Source organism: Malus sylvestris, chromosome 12, assembly GCF_916048215.2.
Source record: "Malus sylvestris chromosome 12, drMalSylv7.2, whole genome shotgun sequence".
Taxonomy (NCBI): Eukaryota; Viridiplantae; Streptophyta; class Magnoliopsida; order Rosales; family Rosaceae; genus Malus; species Malus sylvestris.
In genome coordinates this window covers 2,607,501-2,632,232 of record NC_062271.1, presented here as the reverse complement: position 1 = coordinate 2,632,232, position 24,732 = coordinate 2,607,501, and the positions used below count along the sequence as shown (strand labels likewise).

The 24,732-nt window shown below is 39.8% G+C and overlaps 1 protein-coding gene and 2 long non-coding RNA genes across 11 annotated transcripts in view; 1 reads left to right on the top strand and 2 right to left on the bottom strand.

The window, feature by feature from the left end:
* Nucleotides 1-2,107: 2,107 nt before the first annotated feature.
* LOC126591987 (uncharacterized) lies at nt 2,108-11,005 on the bottom strand. Its single transcript, XR_007612560.1, has 2 exons — nt 10,896-11,005; nt 2,108-2,282 (listed from the first exon to the last, which is right to left on the bottom strand). It is a non-coding gene; the product is annotated as an uncharacterized LOC126591987 (long non-coding RNA).
* Nucleotides 11,006-11,332: 327 nt separating this feature from the next.
* Nucleotides 11,333-24,732, bottom strand: part of LOC126591976 (putative F-box/FBD/LRR-repeat protein At4g03220) — a 28,520-nt gene continuing 15,120 nt past the window's right edge. For 2 of the 9 annotated variants that reach the window (XM_050257727.1, XM_050257725.1), the window contains exon 5: nt 13,656-13,960. In XM_050257727.1, the coding sequence (XP_050113684.1) occupies nt 13,772-13,960 (189 nt within the window). In that variant the 3' untranslated portion in view covers nt 13,656-13,771. Of the gene's footprint in view, nt 11,665-11,832; nt 11,867-12,406; nt 12,471-13,655; nt 14,027-14,185; nt 14,285-14,817; nt 15,853-16,199; nt 16,412-24,732 lie in introns of those variants that run through there. The other 7 variants (XM_050257729.1, XM_050257733.1, XM_050257732.1 and 4 more) reach the window with 7 other exon arrangements.
* The window catches only part of LOC126591986 (uncharacterized), a 23,780-nt gene continuing 14,241 nt past the window's right edge, over nt 15,194-24,732 (top strand). The window contains exon 1 of the long non-coding RNA XR_007612559.1: nt 15,194-15,321. This is a non-coding gene — a long non-coding RNA (uncharacterized LOC126591986). The remainder of the gene's footprint in view (nt 15,322-24,732) is intronic.

Sequence of the window (24,732 nt, the reverse complement as noted above, 5' to 3'; positions counted from 1 at the left end):
TTCTTCTCTCTCCTCTTCCTCTTCTCTCTCATCCTCTTCTCTCTCCAAGCTCAAGCCAGAGACAGCCAATTCTTTAGCAAAGTCGCCAGCTCCAACAGCAACAATGTGAAGGAATCAGAGCTCCCGAACTACAACAACTACTACAATTTTGAGAAGCAGGGGATGAGTAACGCTAGGTTTTTGAACGGCAAGTATTACTACGACCGGAGCAGCGAGAGCAACTACAACCAGAACCAGTATGGAAACCCTTAGGGTTGTGGACTCGAAAAACTGGTACAATAACAGGGGTAATTACGGCAACGGAAACCAGACTGAGGAGGAGCAACAGAGCGAAGATCAGTTCGTGCCATGAGACTTGTTTTGAGTAGTACCACTTTGCTGTGTTTTGATACAAATTTATGGTAATATGTTTGAGTGGAAAACAAAAAAACATAATTAAAGATAGATAAATGGTTTTTCTAATGTTTATTTATGATATATATTGTCTCTGCTTTTGCATAAAAATGCTTTAAGTGTTCATGCTTTGAGAAAGATCAAGTTTGTGGACTATGAAAGAGTCAATAAAATGTATATTAGCTTCTTGCTACAACAGATTTTAGTGGGTTTAGTTTGATTTACAAATTTGGTTAGTTGTTTTTAATGTAAAAGAGTGTTTTTGCAGGTGGTTAAGTTTTGGACAACGTCGATATTAAACTAATGAGTAGTAGACCGCTAATTTGTCTCTTTGAAAGCTTAACAACGATCGAATTACTAGCAGACTAAATACTCAACGTTGCTTTCAAGTTTTCAACGTGGCTTAAGTTAATTTTCCACTAATTAGTTGGTGAAAAGAGTATAATAGCTTTCGAGTACTTCAATCTTTTGACCAAAAACTTTATCTTTTCCCTTGTTTGGATGGATATATCATTTACTTTAGAAAAGTATCATACAATACGAATTTAGATCCGCTCTGGACGTTAATGTACAAAGTTTAAGGACCAGAGAATTTAGGTCTTTGGTTTGTGGGATAGAGACGAAATTTTTTATTTGCGTTTGGTGGGTCAGCATAACGAGTTAATGAGGAGCGTCAAATTCAATTTGAGTGGTACGTATAGTCTAGTTCTTGAGCTATGAACAGTGAGATCTAGAGAAGATCTATGCCTCATACAAGACCATGAAAATCCTCATTCTTCAACGCAAATGTAAACACAATTACAGGTATGTGGGTTGATATAGTACCCATGTTGTGTTGAAATTGTGAATCCAGGTCGAGGAATTAGGGCCTTGCTTTTTAGGTTAAATGATTTTCGGCTCTTCATTCATACTTGTTGGTCTTGAGTTCGATGTTCGCATTTTTAGTATGGTATCAGAGATTACTATTCACCTTTTGAAACATACATCAATCCATTAATCATAATATCCCACCCAATGGATGCATATTAATAAGCAGTTATATGTGAATGAGGATTTTTTTGTGAGAATCCTGGGAATCCTCAAATCATGTCTATTCATCGTACATCGTGCAGTCAAAAATTATTTTAAATATTTTTATTTTAAATTAAATATGAATAGTATCTGACAAAAACTGACTGCACGATATACAATGAACGGACACGATTTGAGGATCCTAGAGGATCCTTCTGGGTTATATGTTATAAACTAGCTCACTGGATTGGGACCTTTCATAGGGCATGCAGTTGCTCTAGGAGATAAAGTTATTTTGCAATTTGGCCATCCAAAACAGCAAAAATTAAAGAGAAAAGCTAGCTAGAAAGCAAAACACTTTAAAGTCTCTATCAAAATTTAAAAGAAATTATTATCAATGCTCCAAATAAGTTATTAGTATTAAACAACGTAGCAGAAAAACTGTATTTTAAAGAGTGTGCAATAACCATTTCGGAATGTCACTAATAGCTCTCAAATTTTAGTTTCGTTTCATTGAGTTTTCTAACTTTCCCATCCATGCAAGAAAGGCATGCGTGTGGCATTTATCTCATAAGCTAACCCAATCAACTAGTGACCAAATAGGGGTAACTGCTTGTAGACATCGAAATTTCGGTAAATAAATGTTGACCGATAAATTAAAGTTTCAATGCTCATGTATTACATAAATTTTACACGTAGCGTGTGTCTAAACAAAAATTGAAATAAGTTGGAAAAGTCATCAAACAGGACACGTGTCAACACCTGGCAGAAACGACTTATTTCATCTGGAATATTATATTCAAAATTAGGCCTTGGAAATTTCTATAAATAGAAGGCTAATTCATTCATTTGAGGGGAGGAACCAATTCATATTACACCTTGAAGCTCTGAAGCTCTGAAACTTCGAAGCTCTCAAGCATCCAGGTTCCCGAAGAATCAAGAAAGTGTTCTTCGTTCTTCGTTCATCGTTCTTCCAAGATCAAGCCCCAACGGCCCTTTGGATCAACAATCATCCACCAATTCAAGATCAAGCCCCGACGGCCCTTGAAGAAAGTGTTATTCGTTCCTCGTTCATCGTTCTTCCAAGATCAAGCCCCGACGGCCCTTGGAGAAAGCACCATCGTTCATCATCCGTTCATCCAAGATCAAGCCACAACGACCCTTTGGATCAACAACGTCGACAAATCCACACATCCAACCGTTCTTCAAAGATCAAGCCCAAACGCACTTGAAGATCCGCTCATCACCCGTTATTCAAGATCAAGCCTCAAACGGCCCTTAAAGAAACATTCATCCTCAAGATCAAGCCCCAACGGCTCCTTGAAGATCCGTTCAAATCCACTTTCAAAGATCAAGCCCACGGCCTTTTGAAGAAACTTCCAACAGTTCATCCAAGATCAAGCCTCAACGACCCTTGGATCAACGCAACATCCACAAATCAACACCTTACGGAGATCGAATCAGAGGATCAAAATTGAGAGAGATTGTAACCCAAAATCATCAAATACAAATATTTGTTTGTGCACGTTGTTCTTGTCTCTTTCGTTTCAGGAATTTTCCGTGTTTACAAATTGGCACGCCCAGTGGGACAATCTCTGCCTCTCATCTCTTTCTCCGTTCAAACGCACTTCCAAAATTAATGGCATCAAGGAAGGCTCAAACTGTTCCCGCAACCGGCGTAAAGAACAAGAGCGTCCTCGTCGCAAGTGGTGTCACTTTGGGCATCACGACTCGAAGCAAGACAAGTGCTACTTCTGCCGCCTCTTTCACCTCTGCATCAACTCTGCCAAGGGAACAAGAGCACCCAAGGCACGAGCCTGTGATCACCTTAGCCTCACTAAGGGCACCAAGGGGGGAAAGCCCAAGGAAATACTCTGAATCCATGCTCTCCGATGCCGATTCAAGCGGCAGTTCAGCCATGCAAGTCATGACCATTGGAGCAACTTCAATCGATGAGCAGCTGGCTCAAATGAATGAAGCAATCGCAAGGCTAACCCGAACTGTAGAAGAAAAAGACTTGCAAATTGCAGCACTAGTCAACCGATTGGAGGCACATGACGGCGATAAACCCGACCCAGAGAATGATCCATTAAAGAAAAGAGATGACGAAGAAGAGGAGCCTACGATGGAGAGAATCGATGTGAAGCCGGAGCCAGACCAAGCAGCGGCACTCATGGGATCTTTTTCTATCCAGCAGCTGTAGGAGATGATCACCAACACCATCAAGGCATAGTACGAAGGGAGCTCACATACCTCCTTGTTCTACTCGAAGCCCTACTCAAAGAAGATTGATGCCCTGAAGATGCCAAGGGGTTATCAACCACCAAAGTTCATGCAGTTCGATGGAAAAGGAAACCCGAAACAGCACGTTGCCCACTTTGTTGAAACTTGCAACAACGCAGGGACCGAAGGGGATTACCTCGCCAAGCAGTTTGTGCGCTCGCTGAAAGGAAACGCCTTTGAGTGGTACACAGACCTAGAGCCTGAGTCCATCAACAGCTGGGAGCAATTAGAGCGGGAATTCCTCAACCGCTTCTATAGCACCTGTCGCACTGTGAGCATGCTATAGCTAACGAGCACAAAGCAGTGGAAGGACGAGCCAGTCATTGACTACATCAACAAATGGCGCACTCTAAGCCTCGACTGTAAAGACAGGCTCTCGGAAACCTCTTCAATCGAGATGTGCATCCAAGGCATGCAATGGGGTTTGCAATACATCCTTCAAGGCATTAAACCACGGACTTTCGAGGAATTGGCCACTCGTGCCCATGACATGGAGTTGAGCATCGCCCATCATGGGAAGAAAGAACCGATCGCCGACTACAAGAACGACAAAGTTCTTGGGCCAAAGTTGGAGAAGACTGTGTGGAAACCCACCAAGGAAGCAATGACGGTCAACACAGCTCCCGTCAAAATCCCTACACGAGGCAAGGCGATTCAAACCGAAGCTTTTCGTGATCAAGAGATGCGTAGACGCACTTTGAAGGAGCTTGAGGAGAGGACTTATCCATTCCCCGACTCTGATGTGGTTGCCATGTTAGAAGACTTGCTGGAAAAGAAGGTGATTGGTTTGCCTGAGTGCAAACGGCCAGAAGAGATGGATCGCACTGACAGTCCAAGGTACTGTAAATTCCACCGCTTCATCAGTCATCCGACAGAAAAATGTTTCGTGCTAAAAGATCTCATCATGAAGCTGGCTCAGAAAGGAATCATCGAGCTAGATCTTGACGATGTGGTGAAGTCAAACTATACCACCTTCACTTCTGGCTCTTCCGACTCAAAGTTTTCACCTCAACCGTTGGGGGCATCCTCCAAGACAAGCAAAGTTGAAGGATGGACTCAAGTCATTCCTAAGAAATTGCACAAGAAGCATACGTCTCCTCCACATGTCCGCCAATCGAAAAGGGGGCAAAGCAGCTCTTGTCAACCTTCAAAGCAACATGAACGTGTTGAAGATGATGAAATTTCGACACATAGATCATCCATCCCCATCACAATGCGCGATTTCTTTCCTAAAGACTTCTTCAATCACTCGGTCAAGGCTCCTTGCTATGAAGATTGCGAGGAACGACTCTCTCAGATCGCTTGACGAACCAATGCTCCTTGTTCGCACGAGCCTAAACTGCACGAACCAAAGCTCATTGTTCACACGAGCCTAAACTGCACGAACCAACGCTCCTGGTCTGCACGAGCATAAAAGGCAACACCAACGCTCCTGGTCTGCACGAGCATAAAAGGCAACACCAACGCTCCTCGCCTACATGAGCCTAAACTGCATGGCACAACGCTCCTCGCCTACACGAGCCTAAACTGCATGGCACAACGCTCCTGGTCTGCACGAGCATAAAAGGCAACACCAACGCTCATTGCCTGCACGAGCTAAAACTGCAACACGGCACCAAATGCTCCTTGTTCGCACGAGCCTAAACTGCATGGCACAACACTCCTGGTCTGCACGAGCATAAAAGGCAACACCAACGCTCCTTGCCTGCACGAGCTGAAACTGCAACACGGCACCAAATGCTCCTTGCCTGCACGAGTTGAAACTGCAAACGACACCAACATTCCTTGCCTGCATGAGTTAAAACTGCAAACGGCACAAAAAGAAAATACCAAAAATATGTATGTTTTTGAACTACGTTATGACTTGATCTCTTCATTGGAGGGGTACGTAGGCATCTCGAACATTCAACTTCGAGTTCAGTCACATCAAAATGAAGAATAAGATTTTTTTTTTTTATGTTATTACAATTTCTTTGTACAAAATTAGATTACAGTTCAAAAAAAATGAATACATATGTTATTATGTATTTACAAAAAAAAAAAACACAAAAAAACAAATATATATAAGAATAGACTCTAAGGTCTTAACAATTGGAGGATGTGCAAATCCAGACGACACAGTGTAAAGGCCACTACGACCCACAACGAAGACTCGTCGAACCCATCTGCGGTGCTGCCCTCTTTCAACACCAAGCCCAAGCCCAGTCTCTCCGCCATCTCCACAACGCACAGATCCAGGCCCAGCTCTCAAAGCCCATCTCCACTCGGATCTCTTCTCAGCTCTCAAAGCCCATCTCCACTCGGATCTCTTCTCATCTCTCGCACTCTCTCGGATCTCCCTCTCTCGCCGATCGAGCCCGCACCCACATAACGAGGTACCAGAGCCACCCCGATGACGGCGCAACAGCACTACCACCCTTGTGAATCTCTCATCCATCTCCCTCCGTCTCTGTGGAACTTCGGGGCACCCAGAGGGCACCCAAATCCAGGTCCGGCGAGCTCACGGACCTCAAGCTGGAATCCAGGCCCGTCTCTCAGCTAACTCTCATCTTTCTCCCGCACATCCGCTGCGACTCCTCCACCTCAACAGCTTTCCGCGGTGAGCCCAATTCTGTTCTTCATATGAGAAGAAACCCGAGCCCACCCACTTTAGCTTCCACTCTCTCTTCGTCTTTTAACAACGGCAGTGGTGGCGGTGATAAATCGACGTCTCTGCTGAGGTGGATAGCCGGGGATGTGGATGACATGTCGTGTGGACTCAAGCAGCTATTGCAGAGCGGGAAGGGCAACCACCACAACAGCCCCATTGATTTCGACAGCAACGCCGGGTTGGGAATCGTTGATCAAGGCCCTAATTTCGATCTAATTGGGGCAGCGGCGTTTCGGTCCCAAATTTCAGGTTCGCCGGTTCGGGGTTTTCGAACGGCAGCAGCAATTTGAGAGCAGCCCGGACGAGAAGCCGCAGATTCTGAACCCGCAGCTTTTCATGAGCAACCAGACTCAGCAATCCTTGTTCTCCGCCGTCATCTTCACCGATCTTTGTGCCGCTCTCTGCTGCCTCACTCCACCAAACCCGGCCTGCTGCACATGGTGTGCACACCCGAAGCAAGTGGACCTTCACGTCAGCCCTTATCCTCCGTTCCTCCTCTGTGCAAACCTGCGTCTCCAAACTTACGACCTCGTCGTCGTTCTGAACCATGGTAGAGCAGCAGCATCCGAGATAAAACAACTTCAACGTGGCACTCATCTGCTCTCTCGTCGCCGGCATTGGAGGACAGGCTCTGGCTCCGCCACCTCTGACTCTCTCTGCTTGCAGCAATGACTTGGCGACTGGATCTCTAGGTGGGTCTTCTGATGGCTGGTGCGTACCTTTTTTGAGCTTGTGGCTTATTCTCAAAGGGAAAAATGGTCTTTTGACAGTGAGAACTTTGGTTCTATCCATGGAAAGCTAACTGGATCCAGCAGCCGGTTCTCATGTTCTCCTTCCATAGATTTGCAGTCTTGTGGAGTCTGCTCAAAGCTTTTAACAGAGAGATCTTCATGGTGCAAGCGGTGGTGATGCAGTACATCATCTAGGCACCTTCTCCGTTGCGCAACGCCTAAGCCCAGCAAAGAGCCCAGCTCCAAAGCGTTGGCACCGTCTGTCCACATCTCCTCCATCTTCTCGGCCTCCTTGCTCCGCTCCCTGCAAATTCGCCCAGCCCATCATCGAAATTTATAAAAAAAAAATATAATAGAAAATGGGATAGTGGAAGAAAGTGGTGCTAGCACCACGTGAAAAAAAAATAAGGAAGGTGCATGTGGCACCGGAAAAAAAAAATTAATAAATAAATAAATTAAACAAAAAACAAAGGTTCATGATTGTGGTGGGTGTGAGCACCGCTGAAAGAAACAAAAAAATAAAAGAAAATTTTGATGGTGCATCTGGCACCATGGAAAAGAAAAGAAAAAAAAAGAAATAAATGATTAAAAGGGAAGTGATGGTGCATCTGGCATCATGAGAAACATATATACATATATATATATATATATATATATATATATATATACATATATAATGTATTTAGTAAAGTCCATCTTTTATTTATTTCTCTAAAAAATTTACATAAATTCGCATTCCACATGTCATAAAAAAAAATCAAATCAAATCAAATTAAATTTACAAGAGGGGATCTTCAAGGACGATTAGGTGGCGCCTCACAACTCGGCAGAGCTCCAGGAAGAGAAGGCGCCGGAGGTTGACTGTTTGAAGCCTCAGCACTCGGTACAGCCCCAGAAGATGAAGGTAAATGCTGCTGGAACAAACCCACAAACCTCTGATGATCAAGTAAAATCTGACCATCAGATTCCTGCATCTGGTCAATCTTCCTCTTCATGTTTGTCGCATAGCTATGTGCGAGCTTATGCAACTGTTTATTCTCCTGCTTGAGCCCTCTAATCTCCTGTTTGAGACTCATCACTTCAGTCGCCAATGATTCAACTTGACGGGTTCGAGCAAATAGGCGTTGGGCCATATTAGACACAGAACCTGCACACTGTACACTGAGAGCCAGATAATCCTTAACAGCCAACTCATCAGACCGTTTGGAAAGTAGTCTGTTATCTCTGGGAGTGACAAGGTTTCGGGCCACCACCGCAGCGGTCATATCATTCTTCACCACCGAATCCCCAACGATAAGAGGACCAGTGGGGGATATGAAGGATGGGCGCCATATGTTGTCTGGAGAAGGCGGGATTGCCTCTTCACCAAGATTCAAGTCAAAACGACGGTTGGAGGGTCCAAACATTTTCAAAGTGTTAAAGGAAGAAGAGATCGGACAAATCAAGATCTTAGAAGTACAAGAGGGGAGTTTTCACAAGCGAAAATTCAAGTGTGTTTTGAAACGAACTGCATGCCTCTATAAAAAATTAGCACTTGACGAGATTTCAGAGGCGAGCTCAGAATTCGAAGAGGCCATTCAAAAATCGAAGAGGCAAGCTCAGAAATCGGAGAAGCATCTTGCTTTTCCAGACGCGTCAGCACCCGTCACACGCAAACTCAGCTTTGCGAAAATCACGGGCAATTTATCGAAGCGCCGATCCCAGATATCGAAGAGGCGCCAGTCTTTTTCAGCCTCGTCAACACCTGTCATATGCACACTCAACTTTGCGCAAATCACGGACAATTTGTCGAAGATTTTTGGGTGAAGGAGAAAGCACGTGAAGTTTACTGTTCAAACATCCAACGGTTGCCGACACGAGTGAAAGAATAGTACCTCTACAGGTGTTAAAGAACTTCCTATAACTGTCCACCTTCACCCTCCATAGCAAGGCAGACATACAGACATTTCTTCATCTCTGAGAATGCCTTCCCAACGAAGCCTCTCGAGTTACTCAGTGTTCCTTATTCCTTGGGGTACCTTTGCAAACAAATGACACTAAAGCAAAAGTATCTCATATCACTAGGGTAGAAAGCAAGAGTATCTCATATCATGCGTTCTCCATGTCCTTTCCTTTGTCCTTGTTCTTACCTGCAAAGACAAGGATAAAGAAAGCAATATGCCGGAACTTCCACTCAAACTCGGGTAAGGAACCGACTGCTTGGAACCCTTCCCTGATTGCCTACCTAGCACTACTCTCGAGTACTCGTCTCCCACTACTGCTGTACTTCCAAAGAAGCTACCACATCTGCCTGAAGAACAGATAAGGCAAGTGAAAATGATACCTTGCAGCATGTGGAGACAACGTGCAGAAGGAACAAGCAGAGAAAAATACGGTCTGCACAGTCAACTCAGCAGAAGGAGTCCGAACTGAGGAACTTGAGAAGCTGCCACATTTGCCTGAAGAAATAAGCAGAGAAGAATGCAGCATGCATAGTCAACTCAGCAGAAATAGTCTGAGATGAAGAACTCGATAAGATGCCACATTCTGCCTGAGGAACAGATAAAGCAAGGGAAAATAATACATTGAAGGATGTGGAGACAAGCACAACAAAGCACGTGCCGATTCATCCGCTACTTCTTCAAAATCAAAAGTATCTCATATCATCAGGGTTGCAATCACTCTGGACGGTGAGCTCGTTTTGACCCTCAAATTCTTGGGTCGACTTACTAGGCCTTGTGGGCTGCACGTGCCGATTCACCACCCTTGAATCAAATCCTTAAAGATCAAGTCATCAACTGGAAGAAAACCCCATCAATCTTGAAGATCATACCGATGACCAAACTGCTCAAGTGTGAATTAGAAAGATTGAACAAAGCAACAAATCGTCACCTTCACCTCGTGCCTGCTTGCAATATGTTCGAGTCAACCTTCAAGAATCAAGCCTCAACGGCCCTTGAAGAAGCTTCCAGCCAAATTCAAAATCAAGCCTCGACGGCCCTGGAAGAAATCACAAGTCCGATTCAAGATCAAGTGTCTACCACTCTTGAATCAAAACCTAGTTCAAGAATAAGCTGTGGAAAATCAACAATTGGAGGAATCCAGAAAATCCTCCAACTCAGTTCAAGATCAAAGCTGTGGAAAGTCAACAAAGCGCAAAAACAAATACGTGCCGATTCATCCACTACCAAAGCCAAGGATCATCTACCACATGAAGCTTCTTGTGGTCCAATTTCAACTTTCAAGATCAAGCCCCAACGGCCCTTGAAGAAATTTCAAACAAAAGTTCAAGAACAAGCCTCAACGGCCCTTGAAGAAATTTCAAACAAAAAATTCAAGAACAAGCCTTAACGGCCCTTGAAGAAATCTCAAGCCCAATTCAAGATCAAGCCTCAAACGGCCCTTGAAGAAATCTCAAGCCCAATTCAAGATCAAGCCTCAACGGCCCTTGAAGAAATCTCCGGCCCAATTCAAGATCAAGCCTCGAATGGCCCTTGGATCGACATCTACAATAAGGGACTTCAAAACGCATCTCCTACACACGACAAGCACATGTATACAACGCGTCTTGAAGTGGGGGCATTTGTAGACATCAAAATTTCGGTAAATAAATGTTGACCGATAAATTAAAGTTTCAACGCTCATGTATTACATAAATTTTACACGTAGCGTGTGTTTAAACAAAAATCGAAATAAGTTGGAAAAGTCATCAAACAGGACACGTGTCAACACCTGGCAGAAACGACTTATTTCATATGGAATATTATATTCAAAATTAGGCCTTGGAAATTTCTATAAATAGAAGGCTAATTCATTCATTTGAGGGGAGGAACCAATTCATATTACACCTTGAAGCTATGAAGCTCTGAAACTCCGAAGCTCTCAAGCATCCAGGTTCCCGAAGAATCAAGAAAGTGTTCTTCGTTCTTCGTTCATCGTTCTTCCAAGATCAAGCTCCAACGGCCCTTTGGATCAACAATCATCCACCAATTCAAGATCAAGCCCCGACGGCCCTTGAAGAAAGTGTTATTCGTTCCTCGTTCATCGTTCTTCCAAGATCAAGCCCCGACGGCCCTTGGAGAAAGCACCATCGTTCATCATCCGTTCATCCAAGATCAAGCCCCAACGGCCCTTTGGATCAACAACGTCGACAAATCCACACATCCAACCGTTCTTCAAAGATCAAGCCCAAACGCACTTGAAGATCCGCTCATCACCGTTATTCAAGATCAAGCCTCAAACAACCCTTGAAGAAACATTCATCCTCAAGATCAAGCTCCAACGGCTCCTTGAAGATCCGTTCAAATCCACCTTCAAAGATCAAGCCCACGGCCTTTTGAAGAAACTTCCAACAGTTCATCCAAGATCAAGCCTCAACGACCCTTGGATCAACGCAACATCCACAAATCAACACCTTACGAAGATCGAATCAGAGGATCAAAATTGAGAGAGATTGTAACCCAAAATCATTAAATACAAACATTTGTTTGTGCACGTTGTTCTTGTCTCTTTCGTTTCAAGAATTTTCCGTGTTTACACTGCTTTCTCTAGCAACAAAAGCAATTTTGCAAAGAGAATGCTAAGAAGACGTGTGGCTCTTTATGGACTCTCTGTCACCTGACAATTTAACGTTAATTCACATACCACCGTTATAAAACATTATGCTAAAAATATAAAATAACAGAAAATCCATAAAAAGTCTCACTTTTAAAAGTTTCTTTATCGTATATGTATTGAAAATCTGGTAATGTGCCTTTATATGGATGCCCACTTCACCAAATTGTACACTATAGATCCAAATTATAGTATATAATTGCATCTGCAGTACCAGCACTAATGATGAGGGAAAATGTGGGACGGAAGTAAACCTGGTAGTTTCTGACACGACACGAAAATAACGGGTTTCGAATCAACACGATAACTTATCGGGTCCTTATCGGGTGACCCGTTAAGAACCTGTAAATAACGGGTTCTTAACAATATACACGCGGGTAATACGTGGGTAACCCGTTTCGACCCATTAAGAAAAAAATTTATTTTGATAATTTTAAAGTTCAATTACTAAAAAATTTATTATAAAATACAATAGCCATATTAATATATACAATATATTCTATATTAAATATATAGTTTTGTATTATTATTCTATATAAAAAAGGTTGTATTATTATTCTATATAAGTTTTTAAAAAAAGTTTTAGTCATTATTTATTTTTATTATGAGAGTTCTTTATTATCATTACTAGGATCAATTTTACTTAACATGTTGTTGTCCAAAATTAAAATAAAATATAGTATTTGTATAGGAAAAAACCTAAGAAGACATACATATAAGTATGAAAAACTCCCAGACTATTTGCTCTGACTTTCTCGAACTAAACCCTCCTCACGAGGACGAGTGGGCACAAGTTAGCTCTGTTCATGCTTTTAAGGTTCAAAACTTCCAAATCAGCAAAATCTCCTTGAGTTTAACTTAAATTATTAGCATATTAAGACCCCAAACTAAATTAAGTTTAACTTAAATTACTTGCTAAATTTATGCATGGACCATCAAAGAAGCACTTGGGAACAGCTAAGAGAGTTCTCAGATATATACAAGGCACACTAGATTACGGAATTGAGTATGAGAAAGGCAATGAATCAATTCTCATATGCTATTGTGACAATGATTGGAGTGGAGATGAAATTGATATGGAAAGCACGTCTGGTTATGCTTTCTCATTTGGAAGTGGGGTTTTCTCTTGGGCCTCAGTTAAACAACACAATGTTGCATTGTCAACAGCTGAAGTTGTGTACATGAGTGCTACAAAAGCAACCACACAAGCTGTGTGGTTGAGGTTTGTACTTCAAGATTTTGGTGAAGAATAAACTGAAGCTACTCATCTCTACTACGATAATACATATGCCATTGCTCTAACAAGAAATCATGTGTTCCATCAAAGAACAAAGCACATTGGAAGAAGATATCATAACATTCGAGAAACATTGCAATTAAACATCATCAAGCTAATCTATTGTAAATCAAATGATCAATTTGCTGATATTTTTCACCAAGGCACTTCCCAAAGATCGATTATGCACACTCAGAGAGAAGCTTGGAGTTAAACCAACTACTAGCTTAGAAGGTAATGTTGGTGGATAAGCATGGTAGCTAGATCACAGATGCATAGCAGCAGAAGAATTGAAGAAGGAAATGGAGTTCAAATGGTTCTAAGTGCTAGAGCAATTGATATTCAAATAATGTAATGTACGAATAGGATTATATCATCACTATGGTGTATACTTTGCCACGTGTCTAGTTTGTTAGAAGTTAAATGAAAACATGTGTTGTGCACGTGATCAGTCACGCTGCAAGTGTGTGTGTGTGGGTATGCAACGGCTATAAATCCCACCATGTAAGCCAACTTTGGTGTATCAAATCCAACGTAGATTGGAGGAGCTATGTACTCCTTTCTTCTCTGAATTTCATCTTCCATAGATCTTCAATCTCATTTCAATTACTTGTTGAATTGATTAGAAATACACAGAGAAATTAAGCCTAAAACTATCCAAAACACTAACACTGCACGATTTGATCTATCAATTTCTACCTGATACCGAATTTGCAAGTGTACCAAACACAACGATATAGCTCCAAGTCTGTTCAAAACCTTAAAAGCAAAATTTACAAGGTTTAAGCTTCTGTTCACAAAATCTTTTGAGTAATACAGAACCTGCTTTGCACATCATCTCCGCTGTTTCTTGCGAAAGACAATTTTGGCAGCGGATACTTTCTTGCTTTGATTTACTCTTTTTATGACATATGACTGGTGGGGTAAATAGAATATGAACACTTTCTCCAAATGCTGAGCTTGCTCGAGAATATACCTTGCTAACTCCATGGCATTGAACCCGTTGGAAAGCTCTATTGTTACCTCCTTAAGCTGATCTGTAAAATTCAGTTTTTGGGATTTCCAGTATTTCCTATTACACCCACGTGCCTGAAAACACAACAGCCAAATCAATAGAAGAAAAAAAAAATATTCCAAAACACACGAAAAGTAGCAATATGAATACAAACTATGAAACAAGGAAGTGCCAGTCCCTGAACTAACGGACATTTGTGTGTGTGTGTGAGAGAGAGAGAGAGAGAGAGATACCATTGCTGGGACTAGGTCATCACTCAAGCTCGTAATGCGCAAACCCAAGTAAGAAACATTATCGAACGGCAGGGGCATGGAAACTTCCTTGAACAAAGCCTGCAATATTATAAAGGCGACTCTTGAAAAGATGAAAGTATCCCTTAAAGCCTATAAGATAATACAGCAGCAAAGCTACAAAGTTGAGCAAAACACAAATTTTCAAGAAATATGCCTAATCATCAATTGTTCATATATTCAAGCCCATATAATACTTCCAAATTCATAGGTCAAATCAATTGCTTCATACTTTTGGTAAGGTTTATACTTTGAGATGAGAGACATGAGGAAGAGAAGCGGAACAATACACAACAATGCAATCTATTCTTCATCCCTCTCTTCAACCCTGTGCACAGGCATTACTCCTTTAATTTTCATTCCGTCCGATGTCTCTACTATAGTAAAACCAAAGATATTCAATTTTAAAACCACTTTGTAGTTTAAGAAACACAAATTAGCTATCTATAATCTATTATCGGCGCGTCATAACCCCATAGCCAAGATATGTTCCCTGTAATATCCTTTTATAGATCTCAAAACAGATACAATATGGCCAAAAGAGAATATTAGTCTGCAAGGTAGTGCATCTTTACCTTCATGGTCTCATGGGTTAGAAGAAGAACTTTAACCCTGCATATACTGCAAAGAAACTCGGATGCGTTGTCAAAGTCACAGATATCTCTACTAGGCTTCAAATAAATCTCTGCCTTTTCTAAACACATTAATTCCCTGAGATTCTGGCGGTTCAATAAATTCCCAATCCATTTGAAATATTTGAGATTTGGAGCAGAAATAGTTAATGATCTGCTGCCAGGTTGATAATATTCCCAATCTACATGAATATCTTCAAGTTTCTCACCTGAGATGTTAAGATGGCAGATGCCACTTTTATATGACACAAACCTAAATGATTCCAAAGATGAGTTTTCAATGGTGATATTTACTGTTCTAACATCATAAAGCTGCAATTCCTTGATGCATTTGCAGGAACTTGAGATCCATTTGAAAAAGCGGTCATCTATTTGAACCTCAGTCAACTTTAAGTGTTGGAGATTAGTGGAACCGGCAAAGGAGGGAACTTTAAGAACTGTATACAGGTTCACAATTAGAGACCTCAAAGATCCACAAAGAAAGATGCAAGATGGCAATTCAAACGAAGCCATATCATTTTTGAGTACACTCAACTGAAGATCAAGTACTTCAACATTACACCTTGCTGCAATGTGGATCCACGTGATCACTCGGAAAATCTCATCAGGTAAGCTTGAACAGAGATCCAAATGTACTTGAAACTTCTGTACCTTATTACCTCCACGAAGAATCAAAAACCTATCGAAAGAATTCAGCATGTTTAATTGGCCCTGCTTATCTTCATTGTACGATGACCGAAATTTCAATGACGGGGTTGAGAGATAAAGCCCTTTGCATCTTTTAGACAGGGTGCCTATTCGAATGAGTTCTTTTAAAGAGACAACCGAAAGAATGTGATGAGCGACTTCATCTGGAAGATTACTAAACCTGTCTACTACGCTCTCGGGACAAGCAATAGCCAATAACTTACCCTTGCGTTCCATGACACACTAAGATTTCTTTCTGTTTTGGTAAGAACATCTACCTAGTAGCTACACCTACAAAGATTAAGGACAAGAAAACAAGATTAATGCAAATATTTGAGTATTTCCTCTCTAATCTAGATATAATGTGAACACAATTGTATCAATTTTTCAGTGGGATTTAGTGTTTTTTTAATGAAATTTAGGAGACTCAACTCACAAAAGTTTAGACAAATAATTGCAATAAATCATAAAATTTAGGTCCCCAATATCACTGGTATCACAAATATAAATATAACAAAATAAAGTTTGAAGCTTTGTCCATCAATGGCATCCCAAATCTTCCAATTAATTACCAAACAGAAAAGCAGAAGCAGAAAAAATAAAAAAAATAAAAAATAAAAAGTAGAAGATGGGCTTACCCAGAATTCATTCACCGCACAAAAGCCTCTGTTCGAAATGGGTTAGCACTTAGCAACCCCATCAAACTTTTCTGGAAAAGCGGCTGTCAGAAAAGCTATTTAAGTCGAAATTTTCTGGAAAAGCTGCCATCAGAAAGCGCTAATAAGAGAGCGAAAATGAAAAGAAATGCGCGCGGTTCCATTTGGACAAGAATTGTCTCCCTCCCACTTTCGGTGTTTCTGTTTGTGTGATTACGATTAAACCACGTCAGTATTTTATATTATTATTTATTTTTATCTTATTATCTCTATAAAAAAACGATATAAAATGTTGATATGGCTTAATCGTGACCACACAAAACAAAAAAGCACACATCAAAAGTGTAAGGGCAGACAATCTTGTCCGTTCCATTTGGCTAAACCGCCAAGTTCACCTGAGAGACTTTTTTCCTGCTCGAGTGGGCCTACTGTTATGTGTGTGGGTTGGGTTTGGGCTCTCTGTTTCTTAACGTTATATATTTGGGGGATAATGGCAAAATTATGATAACACAAACGGATTATAGATTGGTGAAATGATTATTTTTTGAGATTTTGTTTCGTTTGATTTACAATCATGCCCTTCTAAGTTTGCCACTCTCCTCTAATTCAATAATACGTACATTGTTCCCAACTTGTTAAGTATCACCTGACGGGGTTTTATCACAAAAAGACATCGGTGTTGGTTGAAATAGGGTTAAGATATTTAAGCTCTTTTTTTTTTCTTAGAGATACAATCGATGTGAGATATTTCAATGTTAGCATCCTCAAGCATGTACCTCGCTAACTCCAGTTCATTGTTCCCACTAAAAAGCGCTAATGTTGCCTTTTTAAGTTGATTAATGAAAACCATGTTTTGAGATATCCAGAATTCTCTATTAAATCCACATGCCTGAAACGACCAAGCAAGTAAAATAAAATTTATAAAAGATTGTTACCACCCCCAAGTGGGTATGAGGGGTTACAAAGATACCAAGAAATAACTCAGTCGAAGCAACGTATAACCCTTATATACAGGGTTATATAACGCTCTGACAATAATAATTGAAGCTCTAAAAGTGACATTACTAAAGACCGCACAAAACAATCCTAGACCCTAAGCACAACTCGGTTTAGTTACCAAGATCAATATGCTTCTGATTCTAGACATAGCACATGGTAAACTATGTTGTATATGCGTGCGTGTGTATGCGAGAGAGAACTAGAATTTCTTCCTTTCACTATAAGGTTTTGGTTCCTACATTTTGGGGCAGGTTCCACTTGGGTTTTTCTTTTTCTGGGAATATGTTACTTTGGATGTAGGTCAACATTCCTCTATTTCGGTGTCCACGTGGATAATCTGAGTCGAAGTGTATCATAAAATATGTATTAGTAGCTAAAAATTGAAAATTCAGATGGAATAGAGCCACCCGAGTCTAGCCCCCACCGGGTTAATGGGTATCCATCTCATCATCAATTGTGAAACCAAGTATAATTTTTCTTTTGCAGTTTAAAAACTAATATAATAAAAAATAAAAATAATAACTACATCTTCTGAATTGGTGATCACATGTTATGTGATGTGATAGGTTAAACAATGTAATATAAGATTTTTGTTAAAAAAATAAAAAATAAAAAAAAACTATATATTGTAGTCAAATTTAACATTAGAATTATTGTTGTAAAATCGACGGTGGGTGCAGTGGAATAAATGAAACAAGACACAAAATTTACGAGGTTCCTCTACAGTCAGTGTGACTGGAGTACGTCCTCGGGGCAGCAATGGTGCTTTCATTATAATCTAGCAATAATAGGAGTACAAAGATAACTCTCTTTAATCTCCCCCTCATTTTCCTCTTCTTCCTCTCTTCCTCTTCTTTCCTCTCTCTCTCTCTTCTCTCTTCCTCTTCCGTAATCGCCCACCTCTTCTTCTCTTCTTCAAATATATAAATAAAAGAAAGCACTATTCACTTTACAAATTTTCCACAAATGAATAGTGAAAATAATGTGCATAAATAGTAACAAACTATTCATGTGGGCCATCCACATATTATCACAACACTCCCCCTTAGATGGCCATAAGTTTTCGATTGATTCGTTAAAATCTTGATCTGTTTTGGATGCTTCCCCTGATGAGTATCTCCCCCTGATTTCAAATCATTTAGGCTGATCACTGATCATTCTGCTTCAGTCTCTTAGCGGGGAGAGTTGCCAAAAGAGGTGCTTTACTTGTTGTTAACTTTCCACAGGCTTTTTCTTGAACTGGGCTAGAGGACTTTCTGCTAGACTTGCATCCAAATGTCTGAATTTACTCCTTTGATCTGGAGCAGATTTGATTCAAGTGTGGTGGACACTTGATCTTGAATCGGACTTGTAATTTCTTTAAGGACCTTCAAAGCTTGATCTTGAATGAAATTGGACCATGAGGAGCTTCACGTGACAAGTGATATTCGGCTTAGTTGGGGATGAATCAGCATATGTTCATTGCACTTGTCTCCACATGCTTCAATGCATCATTTTCACTTTCCTTACTTGCTCCCCTTGCTTAAGTAGTATTTTCACTGCTTTTCCCCCCATGCATATGTGGCATCTTCTCTTGTAGGATTTGTCCCCTGGTGCAGAAGTGGAATGCAAACCCTTGCATTTGGATGGTTCATCACTTCTTGGTGACTGGAGACCCAGCTCCAACAACAGTTGAAGATGACTACTCGAGAGCAATACTAGGTAAGCAATCAGGAAAGGTTCCAGGCAGTCTGTTCCTTACCTGGAGTTTGAGTAGAGGTTCCGACATACTGCTTTCTTTATCCTTGTCTTTGCAGGTAAGAACAAGGACAAAGGAAATGACAGGGAGATTGCATGATATGAAATAATCTTGCTCTGGTCCCTGAAGATATGTGATAATCTTGCTCTGGTGTGACATGTTTGAAGAGGTATTCTCGGAGAGGAAGAAAACTGAGTATTTCGAGATGCTATGTTGAAGATGCATTCTCGGAGATGAGGAAGAGTTAGGTATTCTTGCAGTGTTGCAGGTCTGCCTTGTTATGGAGAACAGAGGTCGACATATATAGAAATTTCTCAATAGCAAGTGTGGTGCTGTGCTTTTACTCTTGTCAGCAACTGTGGTGTAAATAGAACAGTAAGATTTACGCGTTTTCAACTTTGTCAGAGATCTTTGACAAAATTGCACGCGACATCTGAAAAAGCTGGGATTACGTCTGAAAAATGCCAACGAACTTTATTCAGGAAAATCTGGCTTTTTGAATTCGGAGAGCGGTGCCTCTTCGATCTTTGAACAAGTGGTTCTGCTGCCTCTTCTTTTATAGAGACATCAATTGTATTCAAGAGTATGCTCAGAAAGTTGCTGCCTGTAGAAATTTTCTCTATCTTGCACTTCTGAAATTTTATTTGACCTCTGTTTTTCCTTCATCATTTCTGAAAAATGACTTGCCCATCAAACATTTGCTTAGATTTGAGTCTTAGGAGTGATACAGATGAGCAGCGTTATGATAATATATGGCGCCCGTCCTTCTTATCTTCTAATGGTCCTCTTACAGTTGGGGACTCTGTGATGAAGAATAACACAACCGCTACTGTGGTAGCTAGGAATCTTTTCACTCCAAGGGATAACAAGATCATTTCAGAACGGTTTGAAGAGTCGGTCGTTCAAGACTCCTTGGCTCTCAGTGTTCAGTGTGCTGGCTCTGTTTCCAATATGGGCCAACGCCTACTTGCTCAAACTCTCCAAGTTAAATCATTGATGGCGGAGGTGGCAAGTCTTAAACAAGAGATCAGAGGGCTCAAGCACGAGAATAGGGTGTTACACGTGCTTGCAAATAGTTACTCTACGAGCATGAAAAGAAAGCTCGACCAACTGCAGGAATCTGAAAGTCGAATTCAAAGTGATTACCAGAGGTTTGTTGCTAGATTCCGAAAGCAACTGATGCCTTCCCCTTCTGGTGTTTTGCTAAGTACTGGGGTGCCACATGATCAATCTCCAGTGCCTCCCCTTTCTGGGGTACTTCCGAGTACTGAGGCTTTACATGAGCAACCTTTGTGAAGGCTCCATCCTGTTTGTTTGTTTTAACTCATGTGTATGTACATATCTGTAATTTCTTGGAGATATTAATAAATAAGTTTTATTTCATTCAATGTATTGTGCCAAATACAATAAAGCATATACTTCACTAAGATGTGGTACTTCTGGTCCAAGTATTAATTTATCTTTACCCTCACGAAGATAAATGATTATTCTTAGTGTCTTCATCATATGAGTATTCAACTCATAATCTTCAATCCATATGGTTCTTTTAATATCATAAACATCATGGATAAGATTCGTGTTGGTAGATTGTTCGATCTGCAGCTCGAGACAATATTTCCTTCAACACTTTATAATTTTTCTAGACTCTTCAGGAGTCCCAATTTAATATCATCAACTCTTCAAGAGTTCTAATTTAATGTCATTGACTCTTGCAAGAGATTTTAGTATGTTGCAACAATATCATAATGATAGTACTCACTAAGGCAATTTATATCATCCATTGATATTGAGTATATATTTTATGCTTTACCCTTTAGGGGCTTACTTCAAGCAATTTGAATCCTTCAAGGATTTTCTACACTTCATGACACATTTTCCTTTGGAATTTATACAGAGCAATTTGCTCCCATGTATACTTGAGGGATTTATTTATGGAGATATGATGTGGATGACTCACAACCCTTCGTATATAATTCTCCATTTATATGAACTCGTTTACAAGAGTATAATTTCAGGTTTCAATTAGTAACCTTGCGTCATATCATGTGAGTGTATTACACTGTATTACAAATGCCCATATGTAACCTTCTTGGTTCAACATCTTTTGGCTATTTGTATTGTATTCAAATATATAGGTCCATTTTTCCACGTTCTTACAAATTTGTAATGGAATTGCCTTTCTCCATTTTTGCCAATAATTTTCCTTTTGTTGACGAACAAAAGAACGTGACTCAATATTAACACAGCTCATTGATGAATTTAGTAGCTACTTGTAAAAACCAAAATTACCATTGGTTATCATCAATCTGTGATCCCATATTCTCATGTGCATGCGCATGCATAAAAGCTTTTCATTTCTTTGGATATCCATTGCCTCTTCAAGGGCATGACACTATCTCTTCCAGGATAGTCATAATTTAGAGAATGTGGATCATAACATATACGTCTATCATGCTTTATGCATGAGACATCAACATTCCCATGTCCGCGGATTGTCATATCTGGGACGTGTATCCATGCGACGACTGTCATGCTTCTGGCATGCAACAGTTATGCTTCGGGAATGCAATAGTTTAGTAGTGCCATATTCTTCTTCTTTCAAATAACTAAACCTTTTGAGTCTAAAAGTCTGCCACGCTTCAGGCGTGCAACAGAGAAATCATTTACTGCCTCACTAATTCTTGTAGGCACATTTGCAGCAAATCTATGTGTTTTCATCACTTTCTTGCATCATTAAATGCATCTGGCATTTGATTGATATATCGTTGCATCATTCAATTATTCTTACTTCATTTTCATGTTGATTGCTTCGTGAATCAAAATAAGACAAATTCTCTTCGTTCTTCTAGAATGATCTTTTTCTTATCATTCTTCTGGAATGATAGTTTCTTATTATTCTTCTGGAACGATGTTATTTTCTCCCTCTAACAGCGGGAAAATTGTCTTATCAAAATGACAGTCCGCAAACCATGCGGTAAACATATCCCTAGTCAAGGATTCCAAATATTGAATGATAGATAGTGTTCAACATCAAAAGCACAATTGGCGATGATGCTTCATTTCAGTACGTTGTGGCAGTGCAATAGACACATAGATAACACAACCAAAAACTCGTAGATGTATAATGCTTGGCTGGTTCCCAAACACGAGTTGTACTAAGAAGTATTGATGGTTGGTAATATGTCTCAACCGAATTAATAATGCATCATGTAAAGTTTACATGTTCCCATGTAGAAAATTGGCAATTTCGTTTTCATGAGCAGAGCGTTGGTAATTAATTTCACCCACTTAATAAATGATTCTGCTAAACCATTTTGAGTATGGACATGAGGAACTTCTGGTCCTTGTTTAATAGTCTGTGAACTGAGACTCTTATGTCCTTTATTATAGTTAAGTTGAGGCACTGCGGTACTTTAAACTTACGGTACTCATCAAGGAATTTTATGTCCTGATCTTCAGGATCAAAGGACTTCATGCCTGATCTTTTTGTATGATGGAACTTCGGGTCCAATTATTTCATGTGATGAGGATCAAGAAACTTCAGGTTCTGATCTGATCAAGGAACTTTGGGTCTTGTATATACTCATAGTAACAAAAGATAAGTACAATAAATAAATTAAAGCAATATGCGGTAATTCCAGTCATAGTAAATAAATTGCATTTAAGTAAATAAAGCTTGTGACAAAGAATTTAATTCAGCACCATCAAAACTTAAAGCAATAGGCGGTAAAACCGTCCATGGTAAATAAATTGCTTTAAAGTAAATAAAGCTTGTGACAGGGGCTTTGATTCAGCACCTATTCACATAAATATCAAAGCTTTAAAGCAAAGGGTAATAATTCTACCCACTGTAAATAAATTGTTTTAAATAAATAGAACTTGTGACATAGGCTTTAAACCAACACCATGCACATAAATAAATACATATATTTGTTTCTTATTCATTCACATGGTGTCGTGTACCATCCAATAATATTTGTCCTTTTCTCCTTTTGTGACAACATCATGCACCAAAAATCCACCTTTCCAATTTTTTTTTTCTTTTCAGAATGGTGCAACTCACTTCCAAAACCTTTTTGTTTTCTTTAAATAGTCCAACCGACACACCATCCATTTGCTCCCTTTTTTTTTCAATATATATATATATATATATATTTCTTTCTTTCCAACTACCCAAAATAATAACACTTTTCGTTGTCTGCCATTTATAAGAAGATCAAACCATTAGATTTAACTCAAAATTTAGTATGATATGGATAAGAAGATACCAAACAACTTTCATGAAGAAACAATTTCGAGCTGAGCTTCTGAAAATGAAGGTTTGGTACTCATAAGATGGCTGCCCAGTTTTCTGCGGAAATGGAGGCTGAGTTGAAGTTTCAGTCATCTACGACGATCGCATCGTTGACAATTTCTGAAATTTGGATATGTTCTAGGTACTAGGTGGAAAAACAACTTTCAAGAAGAAAGTATTTCAATTGGATGTCAGGAAGTTGGAATTCAAAGGCTATTTACATGGCTGCCAAATTTTCTGCGGATTTTGAGTCTGTAGTATTATTTCTAAGATCTGGAATGATTTAACCGTTGGATGGTTCTGGAATTTTGGTATGTTATGGGAGAGAGGATAAGGGACAACTTTTATGAAGGAATGGTTTATGTATGAGCACTGGAAGTTGAAGTTTCAAAGCTCATATGACTGTCGGATTTTCTGCCAATAATAATGACAATACTTATATAAACACATGTATATTTACTTTAAGAAAATTAGTCATTTAGAGATATGAGAATGAAATGAAAAGATTTTCTTATCTGTGAGATTCCAGCCGATAGATGTGAGAGGTAAGTAGTGCTTTCCACCGACATGAGAGTTTCTCGTGCTGATAACGTGTTGTAAAATCGACGGTGGGTGCAGTGGAATAAATGAAACAAGACACAAAATTTACAAGGTTCCTCTACAGTCAGTGTGACTGGAGTACGTCCTCGGGGCAGCAGTGGTGCTTTCATTATAATCTAGCAATAATAGGAGTACAAAGATAACTCTCTTTAATCTCCCCCTCATTTTCCTCTTCTTCCTCTCTTCCTCTTCTTTCCTCTCTCTCTCTCTCTTCTCTCTTCCTCTTCCGTAATCGCCCACCTCTTCTTCTCTTCTTCAAATATAGAAAGCACTATTCACTTTACAAATTTTCCACAAATAAATAGTGAAAATACTGTGCATAAATAGTAACAAACTATTCATGTGGGCCATCCACATATTATCACAACAATTATCACTTTTATACCTCATCATACTAGACGATTAATTCAAAAACTAATAAACATAGACATACAATTCAAGATGCATTTTATTCAAGGAATTTTAACGAAAAGCTTCTGGTACTGTTCATTTTAACGAAAAATCACATTTCTACACTAAAAAGTCAATCATTGTACTATTCACTTTACCATTTATTTTGTCTTTATCGTTAAAACTCATAGTTTTCAAGCTTTTTCATTAGTTTTCCCTTTTATTTATCTGGAAACCAACATGGAGAAGGGAGTATTATTGGTGCTTGTGTGCTACAAGTGTAAGTATAAAACTTTGGAACCAAGAAAACTTGAGTGGGCCACTTAATACTAGGGTCTAGTGGTATTATTCTTCACTTGTAAGTGAGATGTCTTAAGTTCGATTTTCACCAAAAGCAAATTTGAACCACAGTATTACTAGTTAATTGTAAGGCTAAGTCCGCTCTTTCTACTTAGTACAGATAATATCGTTTGTTAAAAATAAATAAATAAATA